A 21704-nucleotide genomic window follows, 5' to 3' on the forward strand; every position below is an offset into this window, starting at 1 on the left:
ATCTGCCCCCTGCAGTGCAGCACGGTGTTACCCAGGGGCACAGTTACTGGCACTATCAGAGTCAGGGTATCACATGCTGGGCAGCTTTATCCCTACACTGTAATGTAGCTCTGAGCTAGGACACATCCCTCCCACATATAACTCTCTGCACATTGTATATCTGCCCCCTGCAGTGCAGCACGGTGTTACCCAGGGGCACAGTTACTGGCACTATCAGAGTCAGGGTATCACACATGCTGGGCAGCTTTATCCTTACACTGTAATGTAGCTCTGAGCTAGGACACGTCCCTCCTACATCTAACTCTCTGCACATTGTACATCTGCCCCCTGCAGTTCAGCACGGTGTTACCCAGGGGCACAGTTACTGGCACTATCAGAGTCAGGGTATCACACATGCTGGGCAGCTTTATCCTTATACTGTATTGTAGCTCTGAGCTAGGACACGTTCCTCCCACATCTAACTCTCTGCACATTGTACATCTGCCCCCTGCAGTGCAGCACGGTGTTACCCAGGGGCACAGTTACTGGCACTATCAGAGTCAGGGTATCACACATGCTGGGCAGCTTTATCCTTACACTGTAATGTAGCTCTGAGCTAGGACACGTCCCTCCCATATCTAACTCTCTGCACATTGTACATCTGCCCCCTGCAGTGCAGCACGGTGTTACCCAGGGGCACAGTTACTGGCACTATCAGAGTCAGGGTATCACACATGCTGGGCAGCTTTATCCTTACACTGTAATGTAGCTCTGAGCTAGGACACGTCCCTCCTACATCTAACTCTCTGCACATTGTACATCTGCCCCCTGCAGTACAGCACGGTGTTACCCAGGGGCACAGTTACTGGCACTATCAGAGTCAGGGTATCACACATGCTGGGCAGCTTTATCCTTACACTGTAATGTAGCTCTGAGCTGTACATCTGCCCCCCTGCACATTGTACAGCTGCCCCCCTGCACATTGTACAGCTGCCCCCCTGCACATTGTACAGCTGACCCCCTGCACATTGTACAGCTGACCCCCTGCACATTGTACAGCTGACCCCCTGCACATTGTACAGCTGACCCCCTGCACATTGTACAGCTGACCCCCTGCACATTGTACATCTGCCCCCCTGCAGTGCCGCATGGTTCTGGCCAGGTGTAAAGTTATGATATTGATATATTACAGTGTAAGGATGGGGGAGGCGGCTGCCGGCGGCAATGGAGGGATCGCAGCAGGTATCAGAGATACATGTATATGCTGCGCTCCCTCCTTCATACATTCGGGGATACTAAGTATTTGAGGTAAACCCCCGAAAACAGGTGTTTTCAGGGAATTTACCTCAAATGATCTTTGATAAATGGGCCCCTGTGTCAGGTAATTAGCTGTTTGTCTAGTTGTGGAATCTGAGCATAATACACTAAACTATCTATGAGATACCCGATCCGTCGTGATATATCTGCCATCGGCTGTGCCGCAGAGCTGAGGCGATATGTCTGTGAACAACATCGTACACACTGGCCGATGCTTACACAATTTATCGGCCCTTCGATGGAAACATATCCTGTACTGTATTACATGAGGTATATAAGAGCTTGGACTGAAGCAATGTGATATCTCATGTCAGTAATGTCACACTGTTTATCATCCCACTTGCACTACACAAGAAGTATTCATATTGCTGTATATATTATTTATATATAAATATATCGCAGCTTGGCAGACCCCAATAGCGCCTCCATATAGTCAGATACAAGGTCGTCTCAGTGTGTATGAGAGCAGCGTCCTGTGAGGAGAGAACGTTCTGCATTATCTGGGACAGATTACAGTCACAGTCTTGTCTCCATAGGGGTGTAAGGTGACGGCCAATCCAAGACAGAGTCATAAAACTTCAGTGACTTTTCGTGCAGCAGCAATTTCTCCTCTAAGAGACTCGATTTGAATCCTTGGTCGTTCTGTCCGTCCAGATGATTGTACCTGTCACAGAGTCAGCAGTCAGTTGGGTACAGACTTTGGAGCCATTGCATACAGTATATAACACCCCTATAGATGGATGACACCATGGTCCTGTTGACTGACTGCCTGGTTGTAGGACTTTGGATCATTTCTAAGTTTATTGGAGCTTATCTGCAGCTCTGCTGGATAAACGTAGAACTTTGCACCTGCCAGCCCAGCGAGCAAGGACACGGCGTGGGACTGACTCTCTCTATCTCTCTGTTATTAGGAGCCTGTTATGCAGCCGGTGTGTGATGGGTTTGTGAGTCCCTCCGATGTACAATCCTCACTAATAAAATAAACTTTGCCATCGCCATACAAGCATAAAATCAGCCCAACCAGATTGTAACAATACAGCGCTGATGAGTTGGTGACCCCTAAACAGCGCAGTGATACCATATGTCCATGTAGGCAGCAGCGTGCTGTAATGTCATACAGGTTACTGCTCTGTCTGTGTGCCTCCACCCTCCCTCACCAGCCGTGTGCTCTGCAGTCTAAGTCTTTGTGTCCTCTCCTTAGTCTGTTTAGCACCTGACTTTTTTGTGAATATTTATATTTTCCAGTTATGCACCCGAGACAATAATGTTTAGCTGCATTTTCTATGTCACCATCTGTCAAGAATGTACCAAGAAACGTGTAAAACTAAACATTTATGGGCCCAATGTACTAACCAAGGGTGAAAACACATATACACATGAGGCATTGACATGAGAGGCCAGGCCCCATAGCACCACATATAGAGGCTGTCCAGGGTACTCTCATACATAGGACACTGACATGGGAGGCCAGGCCCCATAGCACCACATATAGAGGCTGTCCAGGGTACTCTCACACATAGGAGAGTGACATGAGAGGCCAGGCCCCATAGCACCACATATAGAGGCTGTCCAGGGTACTCTCACACATAGGAGAGTGACATGAGAGGCCAGGCCCCATAGCACCACATATAGAGGCTGTCCAGGGTACTCTCACACATAGGACACTGACATGGGAGGCCAGGCCCCATAGCACCCCATATAGAGGCTGTCCAGGGTACTCTCACACATAGGAGAGTGACATGAGAGGCCAGGCCCCATAGCACCACATATAGAGGCTGTCCAGGGTACTCTCACACATAGGAGAGTGACATGAGAGGCCAGGCCCCATAGCACCCCATATAGAGGCTGTCCAGGGTACTGTCACACATAGGACACTGACATGAGAGGCCGGCCCCATAGCACCCCATATAGAGGCTGTACAGGGTACTCTCACACATAGGACACTGACATGAGAGGCCGGCCCCATAGCACCCCATATAGAGGCTGTACAGGGTACTCTCACACATAGGAGAGTGACATGAGAGGCCAGGCCCCATAGCACCACATATAGAGGCTGTACAGGGTACTCTCACACATAGGAGAGTGACATGAGAGGCCAGGCCCCATAGCACCACATATAGAGGCTGTACAGGGTACTCTCACACATAGGAGAGTGACATGAGAGGCCAGGCCCCATAGCACCACATATAGAGGCTGTCCAGGGTACTCTCACACATAGGACACTGATGTGAAGGTCTGGAGTTACCTGTGGGAGATTCGCCAGAAAGCCAATGAGTTCAGGAGCATAGCTGAGGCCAACACAAAGAAGAATCTCTCTAAATGCCCGTTTGACAAGATGGCCGGGTACCAGTCCCCTGAGAAGAGAGAAACACGTGTATGTCATTCTCCCTCTTACATGGAGCCACGATATCGCTGCTATCTGTATGTGTGATAATTGGAGCTATTCCTCCCTGACCAGTCTGAGCCGCTGATCTGTAGCTGGAGGGTGTGGAGGGTGTGTACTGTAGTTATAAGGCAATACCAGCGATGAACTCACCAAAAACACACCAGTTCCTTACACACGGAACCTAATACATAACCCCAATAGAGATGGGACTAATAAAGACAACCACAGCCCCGATTATAAATCAGGAGAGTTAGAAGCTTATTCTTCAGTCACTATAACGATAGGACCAAGCTCTGATCTATGGGAAGGCCATACAGGCTCAGCCCTAGGGCTGCAGAATAGATGGGGCAGCAGCAATCTCTTCACTCACAATCACCAATGATGGAAATGACAACGATGTATCAGATAATCTCATAAGGTAACTGGGTGATGTCATGGTATAAATGAGAAGTTACAGCTACAGAAAGAGGGAGAGGGTAGATGTATTATATTGTCCAATGATATCAGCTATGTTATCAGACTCATCAGCGATGCGCAGGCTCTGGAATGTAACATCGCAATCCATAGAGGTGCGCAGGAAAATCACCAATGTCCTTTATGGGTGTGCCTAGGCTATTGACGCAGTATCACTGGCCCCAGCAGCGTAAAGTACACGGCCACCGCGAGGAACGAGAGGGGGACTCAGATTATTGATGTTCACACAATTGATCCATTAATGAGTCTCCGGATCTCCAGCTACGACTTATTGGATAGGAGAAGCCAGCAGTGGGCGTCTTATTTAGTATACCCCTTTTCCACCTAAATTCCGGGTCTGACCCGGAGTTGGAACAAAGTTCCTATCCGGATCAGACCCGGAATTTTGCCGACCTGGGATATTCCCGAGTCAGCGCCACTCACACCGCAGTCGGGTCTGCATAGACCCGGCTTTTGCGGAGTGAAAGTGGTCGCTTGGAGATGACGTCATCTCCAAGCGCCACTGAAGCCGGACCAATCGGGTCATCGTGACCCGGAGTGCGCTGTTCTCACAGCAGGGTTTCACGGGCTACGCCCGTGTTAAACCCTGCTGGTTACCTGGGTTGGATTGCCGGGTCACTCGACCCGGCGATCCAACGCTCTCCCCTTTTACACCAGGGAGCTGCCCGGGTTACCCCTTCAAAAACCCAGGTTTTAGCTCCAGTTTAAAAGGGGTATTATTGTAGCAGCGGTGAGGAGAACAAAGATAGTGTCTGTGCTACAGCGTCCATCTCTGAATCAGCATCATTGCCGGCACAGTACTGCTAAAAGAATCCAGATCATTGGTAAATAGATATATAAAATATATAAGGTGAGCCTGTATTCCAGCTAATAACAGGGTGTCTGACAATGTAACCATACAAATTAGCTAATAATCTGACAATGTAACTATACATATTAGCTAATAATCTGACAATGTGATCATACATATTAGCTAATAATCTGACAATATAACCATACATATTAGCTAATAATCTGACAATATAACCATACATATTAGCTAATAACAGGATGTCTGACAATGTAACCATACATATTAGCTAATAACAGGATGTCTGACAATGTAACCATACATATTAGCTAATAACAGGATGTCTGACAATGTAACCATACATATTAGCTAATAACAGGATGTCTGACAATGTAACCATACATATTAGCTAATAATCTGACAATATAACCATACATATTAGCTAATAATCTGACAATATAACCATACATATTAGCTAATAATCTGCCAATGTAACCATACATATTAGCTAATAATCTGACAATGTAACCATACATATTAGCTAATAATCTGACAGTGTAACCATACATATTAGCTAATAACAGGATGTCTGACAATGTGACCATACATATTATCTAATAACAGGTTGTCTGACAGTGTGACCATACATATTAGCTAATAACAGGTTGTCTGACAATGTAACCATACATATTAGCTAATAATCTGACAATGTAACCATACATATTAGCTAATAACAGGATGTCTGACAATGTGACCATACATATTAGCTAATAACAGGTTGGAGGACAATGTGATCATACATATTAGCTAATAACAGGATGTCTGACAATGTGACCATACATATTAGCTAATAACAGGATGTCTGACAATGTAACCATACATATTAGCTAATAATCTGACAATGTAACCATACATATTAGCTAATAATCTGACAGTGTAACCATACATATTAGCTAATAATATGACAATGTGACCATACATATTAGCTATTAACAGGATGTCTGACAATGTAACCATACATATTAGCTAATAACAGGATGTCTGACAATGTGACCATACATATTAGCTAATAACAGGTTGTCTGACAATGTGACCATACATATTAGCTAATAACAGGATGTCTGACAATGTGACCATACATATTAGCTAATAACAGGTTGTCTGACAGTGTAACCATACATATTAGCTAATAACAGGATGTCTGGCAATGTAAGCATACATATTAGCTAATAACAGGATGTCTGACAATGTAACCATACATATTAGCTAATAACAGCATGTCTGACAATGTGACCATACATATTAGCTATTAACAGGATGTCTGGCAAAGTAACCATACATATTAGCTAATAACAGCATGTCTGACAATGTGACCATACATATTAGCTAATAACAGGATGTCTGACAATGTAACTATACATATTAGCTAATAACAGGATGTCTGACAATGGGACCATACATATTAGCTAATAACAGGATGTCTGACAATGTGACCATACATATTAGCTAATAAAAGGTTGTCTGACAATGTGACCATACATATTAGCTAATAACAGGATGTCTGACAATGGGACCATACATATTAGCTAATAACAGGATGTCTGACAATGTAACCATACATATTAGCTAATAACAGGATGTCTGACAATGTGACCATACATATTAGCTAATAAAAGGTTGTCTGACAATGTGACCATACATATTAGCTAATAACAGGATGTCTGACAATGGGACCATACATATTAGCTAATAACAGGATGTCTGACAATGGGACCATACATATTAGCTAATAACAGGTTGTCTGACAATGTAACCATACATATTAGCTAATAACAGGATGTCTGACAATGTGACCATACATATTAGCTAATAACAGGTTGTCTGACAATGTAACTATACATATTAGCTAATAAAATGATGTCTGACAATGGGACCATACATACTAACTAATAACAGGTTGTCTGACAATGTAACCGTACGTATTAGCTAATAAAAGGTTGTCTGACAATGGGACCATACATATTAGCTAATAACAGGTTGTCTGACAATGTGACCATACATATTAGCTAATAATCTGACAATGTAACCATAAATATTAGCTAATAATCTGACAATGTGACCATACATAATAGCTAATAACAGGATGTCTGACAATGTAACCATACATATTAGCTAATAACAGGTTGCCTGACAGTGTAACCATACATATTAGCTAATAACAGGTTGTCTGACAATGTGACCATACATATTAGCTAATAACAGGATGTCTGGCAATGTAACCATACATATTATCTAATAACAGGATGTCTGGCAATGTGACCATACATATTAGCTAATAACAGGTTGGCTGACAATGTGACCATACATATTAGCTAATAACAGGATGTCTGACAATGTGACCATACATATTAGCTAATAACAGGATGTCTGACAATGTAATCAGACATATTAGTTAATAACAGGTTGCCTGACAATGTGACCATACATATTAGCTAATAACAGGTTGTCTGACAATATAACCATACATATTATCTAATAACAGGTTGTCTGACAATGTGACCATGCATATTAGCTAATAACAGGATGTCTGACAATGTAACCATGCCTATTAGCTAATAACAGGTTGTCTGACAATGTAACTATACATATTAGCTAATAACAGGATGTCTGACAATGGAACCATATGTATTAGCTAATAAAAGGTTGTCTGAAATGGGACCATACATATTATCTAATAACAGGTTGTCTGACAATGTGACCATACATATTAGCTAATAATCTGACAATGTGACCATACATATTAGCTAATAAAAGGGTGTCTGACAATGTGACCATACATATTAGCTAATAACAGGTTGTCTGACAGTGTAACCATACATATTAGCTAATAACAGGTTGTCTGACAATGTGACCATACATATTAGCTAATAAAAGGTTGTCTGACAATGTGACCATACATATTAGCTAATAACAGGATGTCTGACAATGGGACCATACATATTAGCTAATAACAGGATGTCTGACAATGGGACCATACATATTAGCTAATAACAGGTTGTCTGACAATGTAACCATACATATTAGCTAATAACAGGATGTCTGACAATGTGACCATACATATTATCTAATAACAGGTTGTCTGACAATGTGACCATACATATTAGCTAATAATCTGACAATGTGACCATACATATTAGCTAATAAAAGGGTGTCTGACAATGTGACCATACATATTAGCTAATAACAGGTTGTCTGACAGTGTAACCATACATATTAGCTAATAACAGGTTGTCTGACAATGTGACCATACATATTAGCTAATAACAGGATGTCTGACAATGTGACCATACATATTAGCTAATAATCTGACAATGTAACCATACATATTAGCTAATAATCTGACAATGTAACCATAAATATTAGCTAATAATCTGACAATGTGACCATACATATTATCTAATAACATGTTGTCTAACAATGTAACCATACATATTAGCTAATAACAGGTTGTCTGACAATGTAACCATACATATTAGCTAATAACAGGATGTCTGACAATGTGACCATACATATTAGCTAATAACAGGTTGTCTGACAATGTGACCATACATATTAGCTAATAACAGGATGTCTGACAATGTAATCATACATATTAACTAATAACTGGTTGGAGGACAATGTGACCATACATATTAGCTAATAACATGATGTCTGACAAGGTGACCATACATATTAGCTAATAACAGGATGTCTGACAATGTAATCAGACATATTAGCTAATAACAGGATGTCTGACAATGTGACCATACATATTAGCTAATAACAGGTTGTCTGACAATGTGACCATACATATTAGCTAATAACATGATGTCTGACAATGTGACCATACATATTAGCTAATAATCTGACAATGTAACCATACATATTAGCTAATAACAGGATGTCTGACAATGTGACCATACATATTAGCTAATAACATGATGTCTGACAATGTGACCATACATATTAGCTAATAATCTGACAATGTGACCATACATATTAGCTAATAACAGGATGTCTGACAATGTGACCATACATATTAGCTAATAACAGGATGTCTGACAATGTGACCATACATATTAACTAATAACAGGTTGTCTGACAATGTGACCATACATATTAGCTAATAACAGGATGTCTGACAATGTGACCATACATATTAGCTAATAACAGGATGTGTGACAATGTAACCATACATATTAGCTAATAACAGGTTGTCTGACAATGTGACCATACATATTAGCTAATAACAGGATGTCTGACAATGTGACCATACATATTAGCTAATAATCTGACAATGTAACCATACATATTAGCTAATAATCTGACAATGTAACCATAAATATTAGCTAATAATCTGACAATGTGACCATACATATTATCTAATAACATGTTGTCTAACAATGTAACCATACATATTAGCTAATAACAGGTTGTCTGACAATGTAACCATACATATTAGCTAATAACAGGATGTCTGACAATGTGACCATACATATTAGCTAATAACAGGTTGTCTGACAATGTGACCATACATATTAGCTAATAACAGGATGTCTGACAATGTAATCATACATATTAACTAATAACTGGTTGGAGGACAATGTGACCATACATATTAGCTAATAACATGATGTCTGACAAGGTGACCATACATATTAGCTAATAACAGGATGTCTGACAATGTAATCAGACATATTAGCTAATAACAGGATGTCTGACAATGTGACCATACATATTAGCTAATAACAGGTTGTCTGACAATGTGACCATACATATTAGCTAATAACATGATGTCTGACAATGTGACCATACATATTAGCTAATAATCTGACAATGTAACCATACATATTAGCTAATAACAGGATGTCTGACAATGTGACCATACATATTAGCTAATAACATGATGTCTGACAATGTGACCATACATATTAGCTAATAATCTGACAATGTGACCATACATATTAGCTAATAACAGGATGTCTGACAATGTGACCATACATATTAGCTAATAACAGGATGTCTGACAATGTGACCATACATATTAACTAATAACAGGTTGTCTGACAATGTGACCATACATATTAGCTAAGAACAGGATGTCTGACAATGTGACCATACATATTAGCTAATAACAGGATGTGTGACAATGTAACCATACATATTAGCTAATAACAGGTTGTCTGACAATGTGACCATACATATTAGCTAATAACAGGTTGTCTGACAATGTAACCATACATATTAGCTAATAACAGGATGTCTGACAATGTGACCATACATATTAGCTAATAACAGGATGTCTGACAATGTGACCATACATATTAGCTAATAACATGATGTCTGACAATGTGACCATACATATTAGCTAATAACATAATGTCTGACAATGTAATCATACATATTAACTAATAACATGATGTCTGACAATGTAATCATACATATTAACTAATAACTGGTTGGAGGACAATGTGACCATACATATTATCTAATAACAGGTTGTCTGACAGTGTGACCATACATATTAGCTAATAACAGGTTGTCTGACAATGTAATCAGACATATTAGCTAATAACAGGATGTCTGACAATGTGACCATACATATTAGCTAATAACAGGTTGTCTGACAATGTAATCAGACATATTAGCTAATAACAGGATGTCTGACAATGTGACCATACATATTAGCTAATAACAGGTTGTCTGACTATGTTACGCTATAGCCATACAAATTATGTTATTAATGTTGTGGAATTCTGGTCTAACAATGGAATTACAGTACTCTCCCTTACAGACAGGAGGGGGAATACTGCATCATAGGGTCCAAGTTTGCACTGGCATGTTTCCAGCAAAATGAGAATATAGATAAACTCACCAGGAATGGTCTACTATCAATCTTGAAGTGACAAAATTTGACTAATCAATTTTACGATGGTAAATATACAACTTGCCAGATGTAATAAGCAGTGAGCTGTAATCTTGCCAGAATAGCCAGAATAGCTGGGCCTGGGTGCAGCGAGATACTTACTAATGCAGCTGTCTCCTGTGCCCTCCTGTGCTTCATCTGTTCTAATGATGTTTAAAATAAGTAATTTAAAGGAAAAATTGCATAGATTCTCTCTGTACGCATAACCAGCCTAGGCTGGTATTGGAAACATTGGAGGGACAAAGAGCGTGGGGTTCCCCGAATATTACCATTACCAGCACTAGGCTCGCCCAGTCAGAGATAGAACCATAGAGGGGAGACCAGCAGTGTGGGGTCCACACTGCGGGTCTCCCATGATTCCAAAAGCCTTAGGCCAGTTGTCACCAGGGACAGTTTCCCCGGGGGAGTGGGGCCCACAATAAAATATGTGGGCCCTACCTCCTGGGTACATCCAGCCCTAGTGACAATAGCACTGTACCCACGGGTCTTTGGGTGTGGAGGCAATGAGTAAATAATAGTATAAATAATATTGTTCTTTATAGGTGGACTACTGGTACCAGCAAGGCTTCTGGGGCATGATAGTGTAAAGTCCATTATTAAATCATTAAACAGTCACCCACATCCATCATTTACTAATTTATTACTCAATCCAATGGGATAGGTCCTCTATTGTCCATGTAGACATCTAAGGTCTTGGTAAAAAAAATCTTATAATAGATGATGTGACCTTCAGGACGCCGCTGACAATGAGAGGTCACTTGCGGACACTTTCTATAGGAATGAATAGGCCCATGCTGATTGCTCGCATTGCGGCAAGGTTGCCTTCTCAATCTCGCAACCTATTACATTTGGCAAGTTCCAGATCAAACTCACCCGGAAATTTGCCACAGGTTCCAGCAAGATTAATCTCACTGTAACCCGCAACCTATTCCTTTCCCCCGTAGTCCTTTATTCAATGTTAAGGCTGGAATCAGGTAAGTTGTATTTTTAGCAGATTCAACAATATTTTATGACTAATTTCACTGTACAGATTCCCAGTGTCATACATTGCATCAGCATTAGGACTATACCTTACATAGTGCTGACACTGGGCCTGATTCAGAACCGGTCGCAAGCGCTGAGCGCAAGAAACCGGGTCGATGGTGGCCCAGAGCGCATGCGCACGACGGAGTAGGCTCCGTCGTTCGCATGCGTGCGACCCGGATAGCGACGGGCAATCTGTCGCTCCGGGTCTCGCATCAAAGGGGGTGTGCTGTCGATGTTGAGTGACAGCAGGCCCCCTTTGGTGGGCGGGTCTGGGGGTGGCTGCCCAGACGGAGGCGTTCCTAAGGGAACGCCTACCGTCTGGGGCCGGCCCCACTGACATCACAAGCTCTGTTTGAGCCGAAAGCTCTCTGGGGCTTGGGGCCACGAGACCCTACCACAAGGGTCTCATCGCAAGCCCGATTGTCGTGATGGTTTTGACCATCGCGACCATCATCCTGGCCGCTCGCATTAGCTGTGGGTGGCAACCCACAGCAATGTGAGCGGCCAGGAGGCTGCTCCATAAAAAAAGAAAAGACGCCCTGATTCAGAGCGAGCGCTCTGTCAGAGCATCCGGCTCTGAATCAGGCCCACTGTCCCCTTAGTGACCTGCAATGACATCTCTGCAGCACATAAAGTTATACCTTCATGTCACTAGTACATTATATAGATATTATCAATAAATCAAAGACTGCAAATTTCTTACTAATCCTATGGATAGTGCGACTGGCAATATGGAAGCAGTACACTACCAGACAGCTCCACCAGAACAGACCATTATCCATAAACTAGACGTACTTTATGTAAAGTGCATACCTCAGATTCGGACACTTACCTTCTGATGCTGAAAACACAGATCTGATGAGAAGTGCTCCGAAAAAGCAGCCTCCTGCCTGGAACAGAGTCATTACAGCCATGCAGATGCTTCGTATCCGGATCGGAGCCAGCCGAAATATTATAAAGGAACCTGGTGATACAGCAATTGGAGTCAGTGAGCTGTAATCAAAGTGAGGGGTCAGTAATCGGGGTGAGGGATCTATAATCAAGGTGAGACGTAAGTAATCAGGGTGAGGAATCTAGAATCATGGTAAGACGTAAGAAATCAGGGTGAGGAATCTATAATCAAGGTAAGACGTAAGTAATCAGGGTGAGGAATCTATAATCATGGTAAGACGTAAGTAATCAGGGTGAGGAATCTATAATCATGGTAAGATGTAAGAAATCAGGGTGAGGAATCTATAATCAAGGTAAGACGTAAGTAATCAGGGTGAGGGGTCAGTAATCGGGGTGAGGAATATATAATCAGGGTAAGACCTAAGTAATCAGGGTGAGGGGTCAGTAATTGGGGTGAAGAATCTATAATTATGGTAAGACCTAAGTAATCAGGGTGAGGGGTCAGTAATCGGGGTGAGGAATATATAATCAGGGTAAGACCTAAGTAATCAGGGTGAGGGGTCAGTAATTGGGGTGAGTTTATAATCAGGGTAAGATGTAAGTAATCAGGGTGAGGGGACAGCAATTGGGGTGAGGAATATATAATCATGGTAAGATGTAAGTAATCAGGGTGAGGAATCTATAATCATGGTAAGATGCAAGTAATCAGGGAGAGGGGTCAGTAATCGGGGTGAGGAATCTATAATTATGGTAAGATGTAAGTAATCAGGGAGAGGGGTCAGTAATCGGGGTGAGGAATATATAATCAGGATAAGATGTAAGTAATCAGGGTGAGGGGTCAGTAATCGGGGTGAGGAATATATAATCAGGGTAAGACCTAAGTAATCAGGGTGAGGGGTCAGTAATTGGGGTGAGGAATATATAATCATGGTAAGACGTAAGTAATCAGGGTGAGGAATCTATAATCATGGTAAGACGTAAGTTATCAGTGTGAGGAAACTATAATCATGGTAAGATGTAAGTAATCAGGGTGAGGAATCTATAATCATGGTAAGATGCAAGTAATCAGGGTGAGGGGACAGTAATTGGGGTGAGGAAACTATAATCAGGGTAAGATGTAAGTAATCAGGGTGAGGGGTCAGTAATCGGGGTAAGGAATCTATAATCATGGTAAGATGTAAGTAATCAGAGTGAGGGGACAGTAATTGGGGTGAGGAAACTATAATCATGGTAAGATGTAAGTAATCAGGGTGAGGGGACAGTAATTGGGGTGAGGAAACTATAATCATGGTAAGATGTAAGTAATCAGGGTGAGGGGACAGCAATTGGGGTGAGGAATATATAATCATGGTAAGATGTAAGTAATCAGGGTGAGGGGACAGTAATTGGGGTGAGGAATATATAATCAGGGTAAGATATAAGTAATCAGGGTGATGGGTCAGTAATCGGGGTGAGGAATCTATAATCAGGGTAAGACCCAAGTAATCAGGGTGAGGGGTCAGCAATTGGGGTGAGGAATATATAATCAGGGTAAGATGTAAGTAATCAGGGTGAGGGGACAGTAATTGGGGTGAGGAATATATAATCAGGGTAAAATGTAAGTAATCAGGGTGAGGGGTCAGTAATCAGGGTGAGGAATCTATAATCAGGGTAAGACCTAAGTAATCAGGGTGAGGGGACAGTAATTGAGGGGAAGAATATATAATCATGGTAAGATGTAAGTAATCAGGGTGAGGAATCTATAATCATGGTAAGATGCAAGTAATCAGGGTGAGGGGACAGTAATTGGGGTGAGGAAACTATAATCAGGGTAAGACCTAAGTAATCAGGGTGAGGGGACAGTAATCGGGGTAAGGAATCTATAATCATGGTAAGATGTAAGTAATCAGGGTGAGGGGACAGTAATTGGGGTGAGGAATCTATAATCAGGGTAAGATGTAAGTAATCAAGGTAAGGAATCTATAATCAGGGTAAGACCTAAGTAATGAGGGTGAGGGGTCAGCAATCGGGATGAGGAATCTATAATCAGGGTAAGACATAAGTAATCAGGGTGAGGGGTCAGTAATCGGGGTGAGGAATCTATAATCAGGGTAAGACGTAAGTAATCAGGGTGAGGGGTCAGTAATCGGGGTGAGGAATATATAATCAGGGTAAGACCTAAGTAATCAGGGTGAGGGGTCAGTAATTGGGGTGAAGAATCTATAATTATGGTAAGACCTAAGTAATCAGGGTGAGGGGTCAGTAATCGGGGTGAGGAATATATAATCAGGGTAAGACCTAAGTAATCAGGGTGAGGGGTCAGTAATTGGGGTGAGGAATATATAATCAGGGTAAGACCTAAGTAATCAGGGTGAGGGGTCAGTAATTGGGGTGAGTTTATAATCAGGGTAAGATGTAAGTAATCAGGGAGAGGGGTCAGTAATCGGGGTGAGGAATCTATAATTATGGTAAGACCTAAGTAATCAGGGTGAGGGGTCAGTAATTGGAGTGAAGAATCTATAATTATGGTAAGGGGAAAGTAATGCCGAGTACAGACTGGCAGATATATCTGTGTCTCCACCCGTACACTGCTGCAGAGGCCGCGGGGAGGGGGGCACAACGCCAGCGGCCAGATGACAGATGTTGGTTGTTCAGTGTGTGTGAACAACTATCATTTGCATATATATCTCATACTTGCCGACATTTGACTTCTCCTCCCCAGGAGAAGCCCGGGGAGAAGAAGCAGGTGGTTTGTGTTAGGGGCGGGGTCAGATAGAGAGTGTCATTAAGTCCTGCCCCCTCGTGACAATTTGCCCTGAATGGCACATATTTAGATAAGGAGACAAGGGGGCCATTCTCATAGAATCACGTCAGACCACGCCCCCTACTCGCGGACCCACCGGTCCACAAGAAAATTTTCCTTATCTGCCCACTTCAGTAGGAAGTGGGCAGAATGCGGCATAGTTGCCTACAGTACCTTTGGCTTCTCCTCCCCGGAAGAAGCCTTGGTAGGAGAAGCAGGCGGTCTGTGATGGGGCGGGCCTGACAGTTCACGTCATTAAGCCCCGCCCCCTTGGCAGCAAGTAGCAGCAATTGGCTTACATTTAAATAGGGGGTGGGGCTAAATGATGTGATTTACTGAGAATTGTTTCATTAAACCCCGCCCCCTACACAGGGACCCGCGATTGCCACGGAAATTCTCCCCATTCTGCCCACTTCACTAGGAAGTGCCTATCCTTCCGGGGGTGCGGGGGGTTACCCGAAAAATCGGGAGTTTCCCGCGACTTCCGGGAGAGTAGGCATGTATTATACATGTGTTAGGTGTGTACCCAGCTTAAGTCGGGTGAAGGGGCAGTAATCAGGGTGACAGGTGAGCAGGGTGCGGGGCAGATGGCAGGGGCAGAGATTTCTTGTAAGGACTTTGCCTGCTGGAGAATTTTTACATTTTCTAGTGATATTTCCTAAATTTACACACAAATATCACATTACAACCCTCACAGACGATACAGTCATTAGTGTCCCCCTCAGCTCCCCGTGCGTCAGTCATTAGTGTCCCCTCAGCTCCCCGTGCGTCAGTCATTAGTGTCCCCTCAGCTCCCCGTGCGTCAGTCATTAGTGTCCCCTCAGCTCCCCGTGCGTCAGTCATTAGTGTCCCCTCAGCTCCCCGTGCGTCAGTCATTAGTGTCCCCTCATCTCACCGTGTGTCACAGTCATTAGTGTCCCCTCAGCTCCCCGTGTGTCACAGTCATTAGGGTCCCCTCAGCTCCCCGTGTGTCACAGTCATTAGTGTCCCCCTCAGCTCCCCGTGTGTCACAGTCATTAGTGTCCCCCTCAGCTCCCCGTGCGTCAGTCATTAGTGTCCCCTCAGCTCCCCGTGCGTCAGTCATTAGTGTCCCCTCAGCTCCACGTGCGTCAGTCATTAGTGTCCCCTCAGCTCCCCGTACGTCAGTCATTAGTGTCCCCTCATCTCACCGTGTGTCACAGTCATTAGTGTCCCCTCAGCTCCCCGTGTGTCACAGTCATTAGGGTCCCCTCAGCTCCCCGTGTGTCACAGTCATTAGTGTCCCCCTCAGCTCCCCGTGCGTCAGTCATTAGTGTCCCCCTCAGCTCCCCGTGTGTCACAGTCATTAGTGTCTCCCTCAGCTCCCCGTGTGTCACAGTCATTAGTGTCCCCTCAGCTCCCCATGTGTCACAGTCATTAGTGTCTCCCTCAGCTCCCCGTGTGTCACAGTCATTAGTGCATACTTGCCGACATTCAGCTCCCTCCTTCTGGGAGGGAGCTGAATGCCTGCATTATGTGGGGGGCGTGGCAGGACTGTGATGCCGTTTTGGGGGCAGGGCTGGGGCGTGACCGCCCGATCACGTCAAAGTGGCCCCGCCCCCTCTTCACAATGCCGGAAAAAAGGCATTGTGAAGCAGGGGGCAGAGCCTCGATGACGCGATTCAGCGCGAATCGCATCATCAGGCCCCCCGGCAGCGGGGGGTTTTACTAGTATTCTGGGGGGGTAGGCGGCAGCCGGGAGGCTTGCCTGCCTTTCCGGGGGGTCGGGAGCGGCACCCGATATTCGGGAGGCTCCTGACCAAATCGGGAGGGTAGGCAATCCTGCATTAGTGTCCCCTCAGCTCCCGGTGTGTCACAGTCATTAGTGTCCCATCAGCTCTCTGTGTGTCACAGTCATTAGTGTCCCCTCAGCTCCACATGTGTCACAGTCATTATTGTCATGTATTGCATTTTACAAGTACCTCTATATAAGTGGCCATGAGTTACCTTATATGAAAATCTAGCCATGTATAAACCCCAGGAATAATCCCAAAACAGAATAGGGGATAACACAGCCTTTTTTACTCTCTCAGGAATACCAAGGGTTAATGTGGCTTCCAGGCAATACAATGTTGCCAGTTACCATCCATGTTGCCTACAGCTGATTGGGTGCCCTAAGGGCAGGAAGCCCAGATTTAGAATGTTACCCTGGATCTGCAGAAGGGATATATACAGCTGCTGCATAGGCTGGGTGGTGAGCAGAGACCCAGCATGGAGTGTATCAGTGAGGAGAGCTGGGAAGGAGAGTGTGTGTGAGGCATTGGCCGGTGTGTGCAGACCCAGCATGGAGTGTATCAGTGAGGAGTGCTGGGAAGGAGAGTGTGTGTGAGGCATTGGCCGGTGTGTGCAGCATGGAGAGTGTCAGTGAGGAGAGCTGGGAAGGAGAGTGTGTGTGAGGCATTGGCCGGTGTGTGCAGCATGGAGAGTATCAGTGAGGAGAGCTGGGAAGGAGAGTGTGTGTGAGGCATTGGCCGTTGTGTGCAGACCCAGCATGGAGTGTATCAGTGAGGAGTGCTGGGAAGGACAGTGTGGGAGGCATTGGCCGGTGTGTGCAGCATGGAGTGTATCAGTGTGGAGTGCTGGGAAGGAGAGTGTGTGTGAGGCATTGGCCGGTGTGTGCAGCATGGAGTGTATCAGTGATGAGTGCTGGGAAGGAGAGTGTGTGTGAGGCATTGGCCGGTGTGTGCAGCATGGAGTGTATCAGTGATGAGTGCTGGGAAGGAGAGTGTGTGTGAGGCATTGGCCGGTGTGTGCAGCATGGAGAGTATCAGTGAGGAGTGCTGGGAAGGACAGTGTGGGAGGCATTGGCCGGTGTGTGCAGCATGGAGTGTATCAGTGAGGAGTGCTGGGAAGGAGAGTGTGTGTGAGGCATTGGCCGTTGTGTGCAGACCCAGCATGGAGTGTATCAGTGAGGAGTGCTGGGAAGGAGAGTGTGTGTGAGGCATTGGCCGGTGTGTGCAGCATGGAGAGTATCAGTGAGGAGAGCTGGGAAGGAGAGTGTGTGTGAGGCATTGGCCGTTGTGTGCAGACCCAGCATGGAGTGTATCAGTGAGGAGTGCTGGGAAGGACAGTGTGGGAGGCATTGGCCGGTGTGTGCAGCATGGAGTGTATCAGTGTGGAGTGCTGGGAAGGAGAGTGTGTGTGAGGCATTGGCCGTTGTGTGCAGACCCAGCATGGAGTGTATCAGTGAGGAGTGCTGGGAAGGAGAGTGTGTGTGAGGCATTGGCCGGTGTGTGCAGCATGGAGAGTATCAGTGAGGAGAGCTGGGAAGGAGAGTGTGTGTGAGGCATTGGCCGTTGTGTGCAGACCCAGCATGGAGAGTATCAGTGAGGAGTGCTGGGAAGGACAGTGTGGGAGGCATTGGCCGGTGTGTGCAGCATGGAGTGTATCAGTGTGGAGTGCTGGGAAGGAGAGTGTGTGTGAGGCATTGGCCGGTGTGTGCAGCATGGAGAGTATCAGTGAGGAGTGCTGGGAAGGACAGTGTGGGAGGCATTGGCCGGTGTGTGCAGCATGGAGTGCATCAGTGAGGAGTGCTGGGAAGGAGAGTGTGTGTGAGGCATTGGCCGGTGTGTGCAGACCCAGCATGGAGTATATCAGTGAGGAGTGCTGGGAATGAGAGTGTGTTAGGCATTGGCCGGTGTGTGCAGACCCAGCATGGAGGAGTGTGTGTGTGAGGCATTGGCCGGTGTGTGCAGACCCTGCATGGAGTGTATCAGTGAGGAGTGCTGGGAAGGCAAGTGTGTGAGAGGCATTGGCCGGTGTGTGCAGACCCAGCATGGAGGAGTGTGTGTGTGAGGCATTGGCCGGTGTGTGCAGACCCAGCATGGAGTGTATCAGTGAGGAGTGCTGGTAAGGAGAGTGTGGGAGGCATTGCCCGGTGTGTGCAGATACAGCATGGAGGAGAGTGTGTGTGAGGCATTGGCCGGTGTGTGCAGACCCTGCATGGAGTGTATCAGAGAGGAGTGCCGGGAATGAGAGTGTGGGAGGCATTGGCCGGTGTGTGCAGATGCAGCATGGAGGAGAGAGTATGTGAGGCATTGGCCGGTGTGTGCAGACCCAGCATGGAGTGTATCAGTGAGGAGTGCTGGGAAGGAGAGTGTGGGAGGCATTGGCCGGTGTGTGCAGATATAGCATGGAGGAGAGTGTGTGTGAGGCATTGGCCGGTGTGTGCAGTCCCAGCGTGGAGTGTATCAGTGAGGAGTGCCGGGAAGGAGTGTGTGTGAGGCATTGGCCGGTGTGTGCAGACCCAGCATGGAGGAGTGTGTGTGTGAGGCATTGGCCGGTGTGTGCAGACACAGCATGGAGTGCATCAGTGAGGAGTGCAGGGAAGGAGAGTGTGTGTGAGGCATTGGCCGGTGTGTGCATACCGAGCATGGAGTGTATCAGTGAGGAGTGCTGGGAAGGAGAGTGTGTGTGAGGCATTGGCCGGTGTGAGCAGACCCAGCATGGAGTGCATCAGTGAGGAGTGCTGGGAAGGAGAGTGTGTGTGAGGCATTGGCCGGTGTGTGCATACCGAGCATGGAGTGTATCAGTGAGGAGTGCTGGGAAGGAGAGTGTGTGTGAGGCATTGGCCGGTGTGTGCAGCATGGAGTGTATCAGTGAGGAGTGCTGGGAAGGATAGTGTGTGTGAGGCATTGGCCAGTGTGAGTAGACCCAGCATGGAGAGTATCAGTGAGGAGTGCTGGGAAGGAGAGTGTGTGTGAGGCATTGGCCAGTGTGAGCAGACCCAGCATGGAGTGTACCAGTGAGGAGTGCAGGGAAGGAGAGTGTGTATGTGAGGCATTGGCCGGTGTGTAAAGACCCAGCATGGAGTGTATCAGTGAGGAGTGCAGGGAAGGAGATTGTGTGTGAGGCATTGGCCGGTGTGTGCAGCATGGAGTGTATCAGTGAGGAGTGCTGGGAAGGAGAGTGTGTGTGAGGCATTGGCCGGTGTGTGCAGACCCAGAATGGAGTGTAATCAGTGAGGAGTGCTGGGAAGGAGAGTGTGGGAGGCATTGGCCGGTGTGTGCAGATACAGTATGGAGGAGAGTGTGTGTGAGGCATTGGCCGGTGTGTGCAGACCCTGCATGGAGTGTATCAGTGAGGAGTGCTGGGAAGGAGAGTGTGTGTGAGGCATTGGCCGTTGTGTGCAGACCCAGCATGGAGTGTATCAGTGAGGAGTGCTGGGAAGAAGAGTGTGTGTGAGGCATTGGCCGGTGTGTGCAGACCCAGCATGGAGTGTATCAGTGAGGAGTGCTGGGAAGGAGAGTGTGTGTGAGGCATTGGCCGGTGTGTGCAGACCCAGAATGGAGTGTATCAGTGAGGAGTGCTGGGAAGGAGAGTGTGGGAGGCATTGGCCGGTGTGTGCAGATACAGTATGGAGGAGAGTGTGTGTGAGGCATTGGCCGGTGTGTGCAGACCCAGCATGGAGTGTATCAGTGAGGAGTGCTGGGAAGGAGAGTGTGTGTGAGGCATTGGCCGGTGTGTGCAGACCCAGCATGGAGTGTATCAGTGAGGAGTGCTGGGAAGGAGAGTGTATGTGAGGAATTGGCCAGTGTGAGCAGACCCAGCATGGAGTGTATCAGTGAGGTGTGCAGGCTGTTTGCTGGGGAGAGTCACATATATCACTGATACAGGATGTGCAGGCTGCTAGCTGGGGAGAGTCACATATGTCACTGATACTGTATGTGCAGGCTGCTAGCTGGGGAGAGTCACATATGTCACTGATACTGTATGTACAGGCTGCTAGCTGGGAAGAGTCACATATGTCACTGATACTGTATGTGCAGGCTGCTAGCTGGGGAGAGTCACATATGTCACTGATACTGTATGTACAGGCTGCTAGCTGGGGAGAGTCACATATATCACTGATACTGTATGTGGAGGCTGCTAGCTGGGGAGAGTCACATATATCACTGATACTGTATGTGCAGGCTGGTAGCTGGGGAGAGTCACATATATCACTGATACTGTATGTGCAGGCTGCTAGCTGGGGAAAGTCACATATATCACTGATACTGTATGTGCAGGCTGCTAGCTGGGGAGAGTCACATATATCACTGATACTGTATGTGCAGGCTGCTAGCTGGGGAGAGTC

At 45.7% G+C, this 21704-nt stretch overlaps 1 protein-coding gene across 1 annotated transcript in view; it reads right to left on the reverse strand.

The window, feature by feature from the left end:
- Positions 1 to 1698: 1698 nt before the first annotated feature.
- SLC15A5 (solute carrier family 15 member 5) overlaps positions 1699 to 21704 on the reverse strand; it is a 285379-nt gene continuing 265373 nt past the window's right edge. The window contains exons 8-10 of the mRNA XM_088460776.1: positions 12770 to 12901; positions 3542 to 3650; positions 1699 to 1960 (exon numbers count right to left, since the gene is read on the reverse strand). Of these exons, the coding sequence (XP_088316902.1) occupies positions 1813 to 1960; positions 3542 to 3650; positions 12770 to 12901 (389 nt within the window). The 3' untranslated portion in view covers positions 1699 to 1812. The remainder of the gene's footprint in view (positions 1961 to 3541; positions 3651 to 12769; positions 12902 to 21704) is intronic.

This window comes from Taudactylus pleione, unplaced genomic scaffold (assembly GCF_031769625.1).
Source record: "Taudactylus pleione unplaced genomic scaffold, aTauple2 ptg000979l, whole genome shotgun sequence".
In the NCBI taxonomy this organism is placed as follows: Eukaryota; Metazoa; Chordata; class Amphibia; order Anura; family Myobatrachidae; genus Taudactylus; species Taudactylus pleione.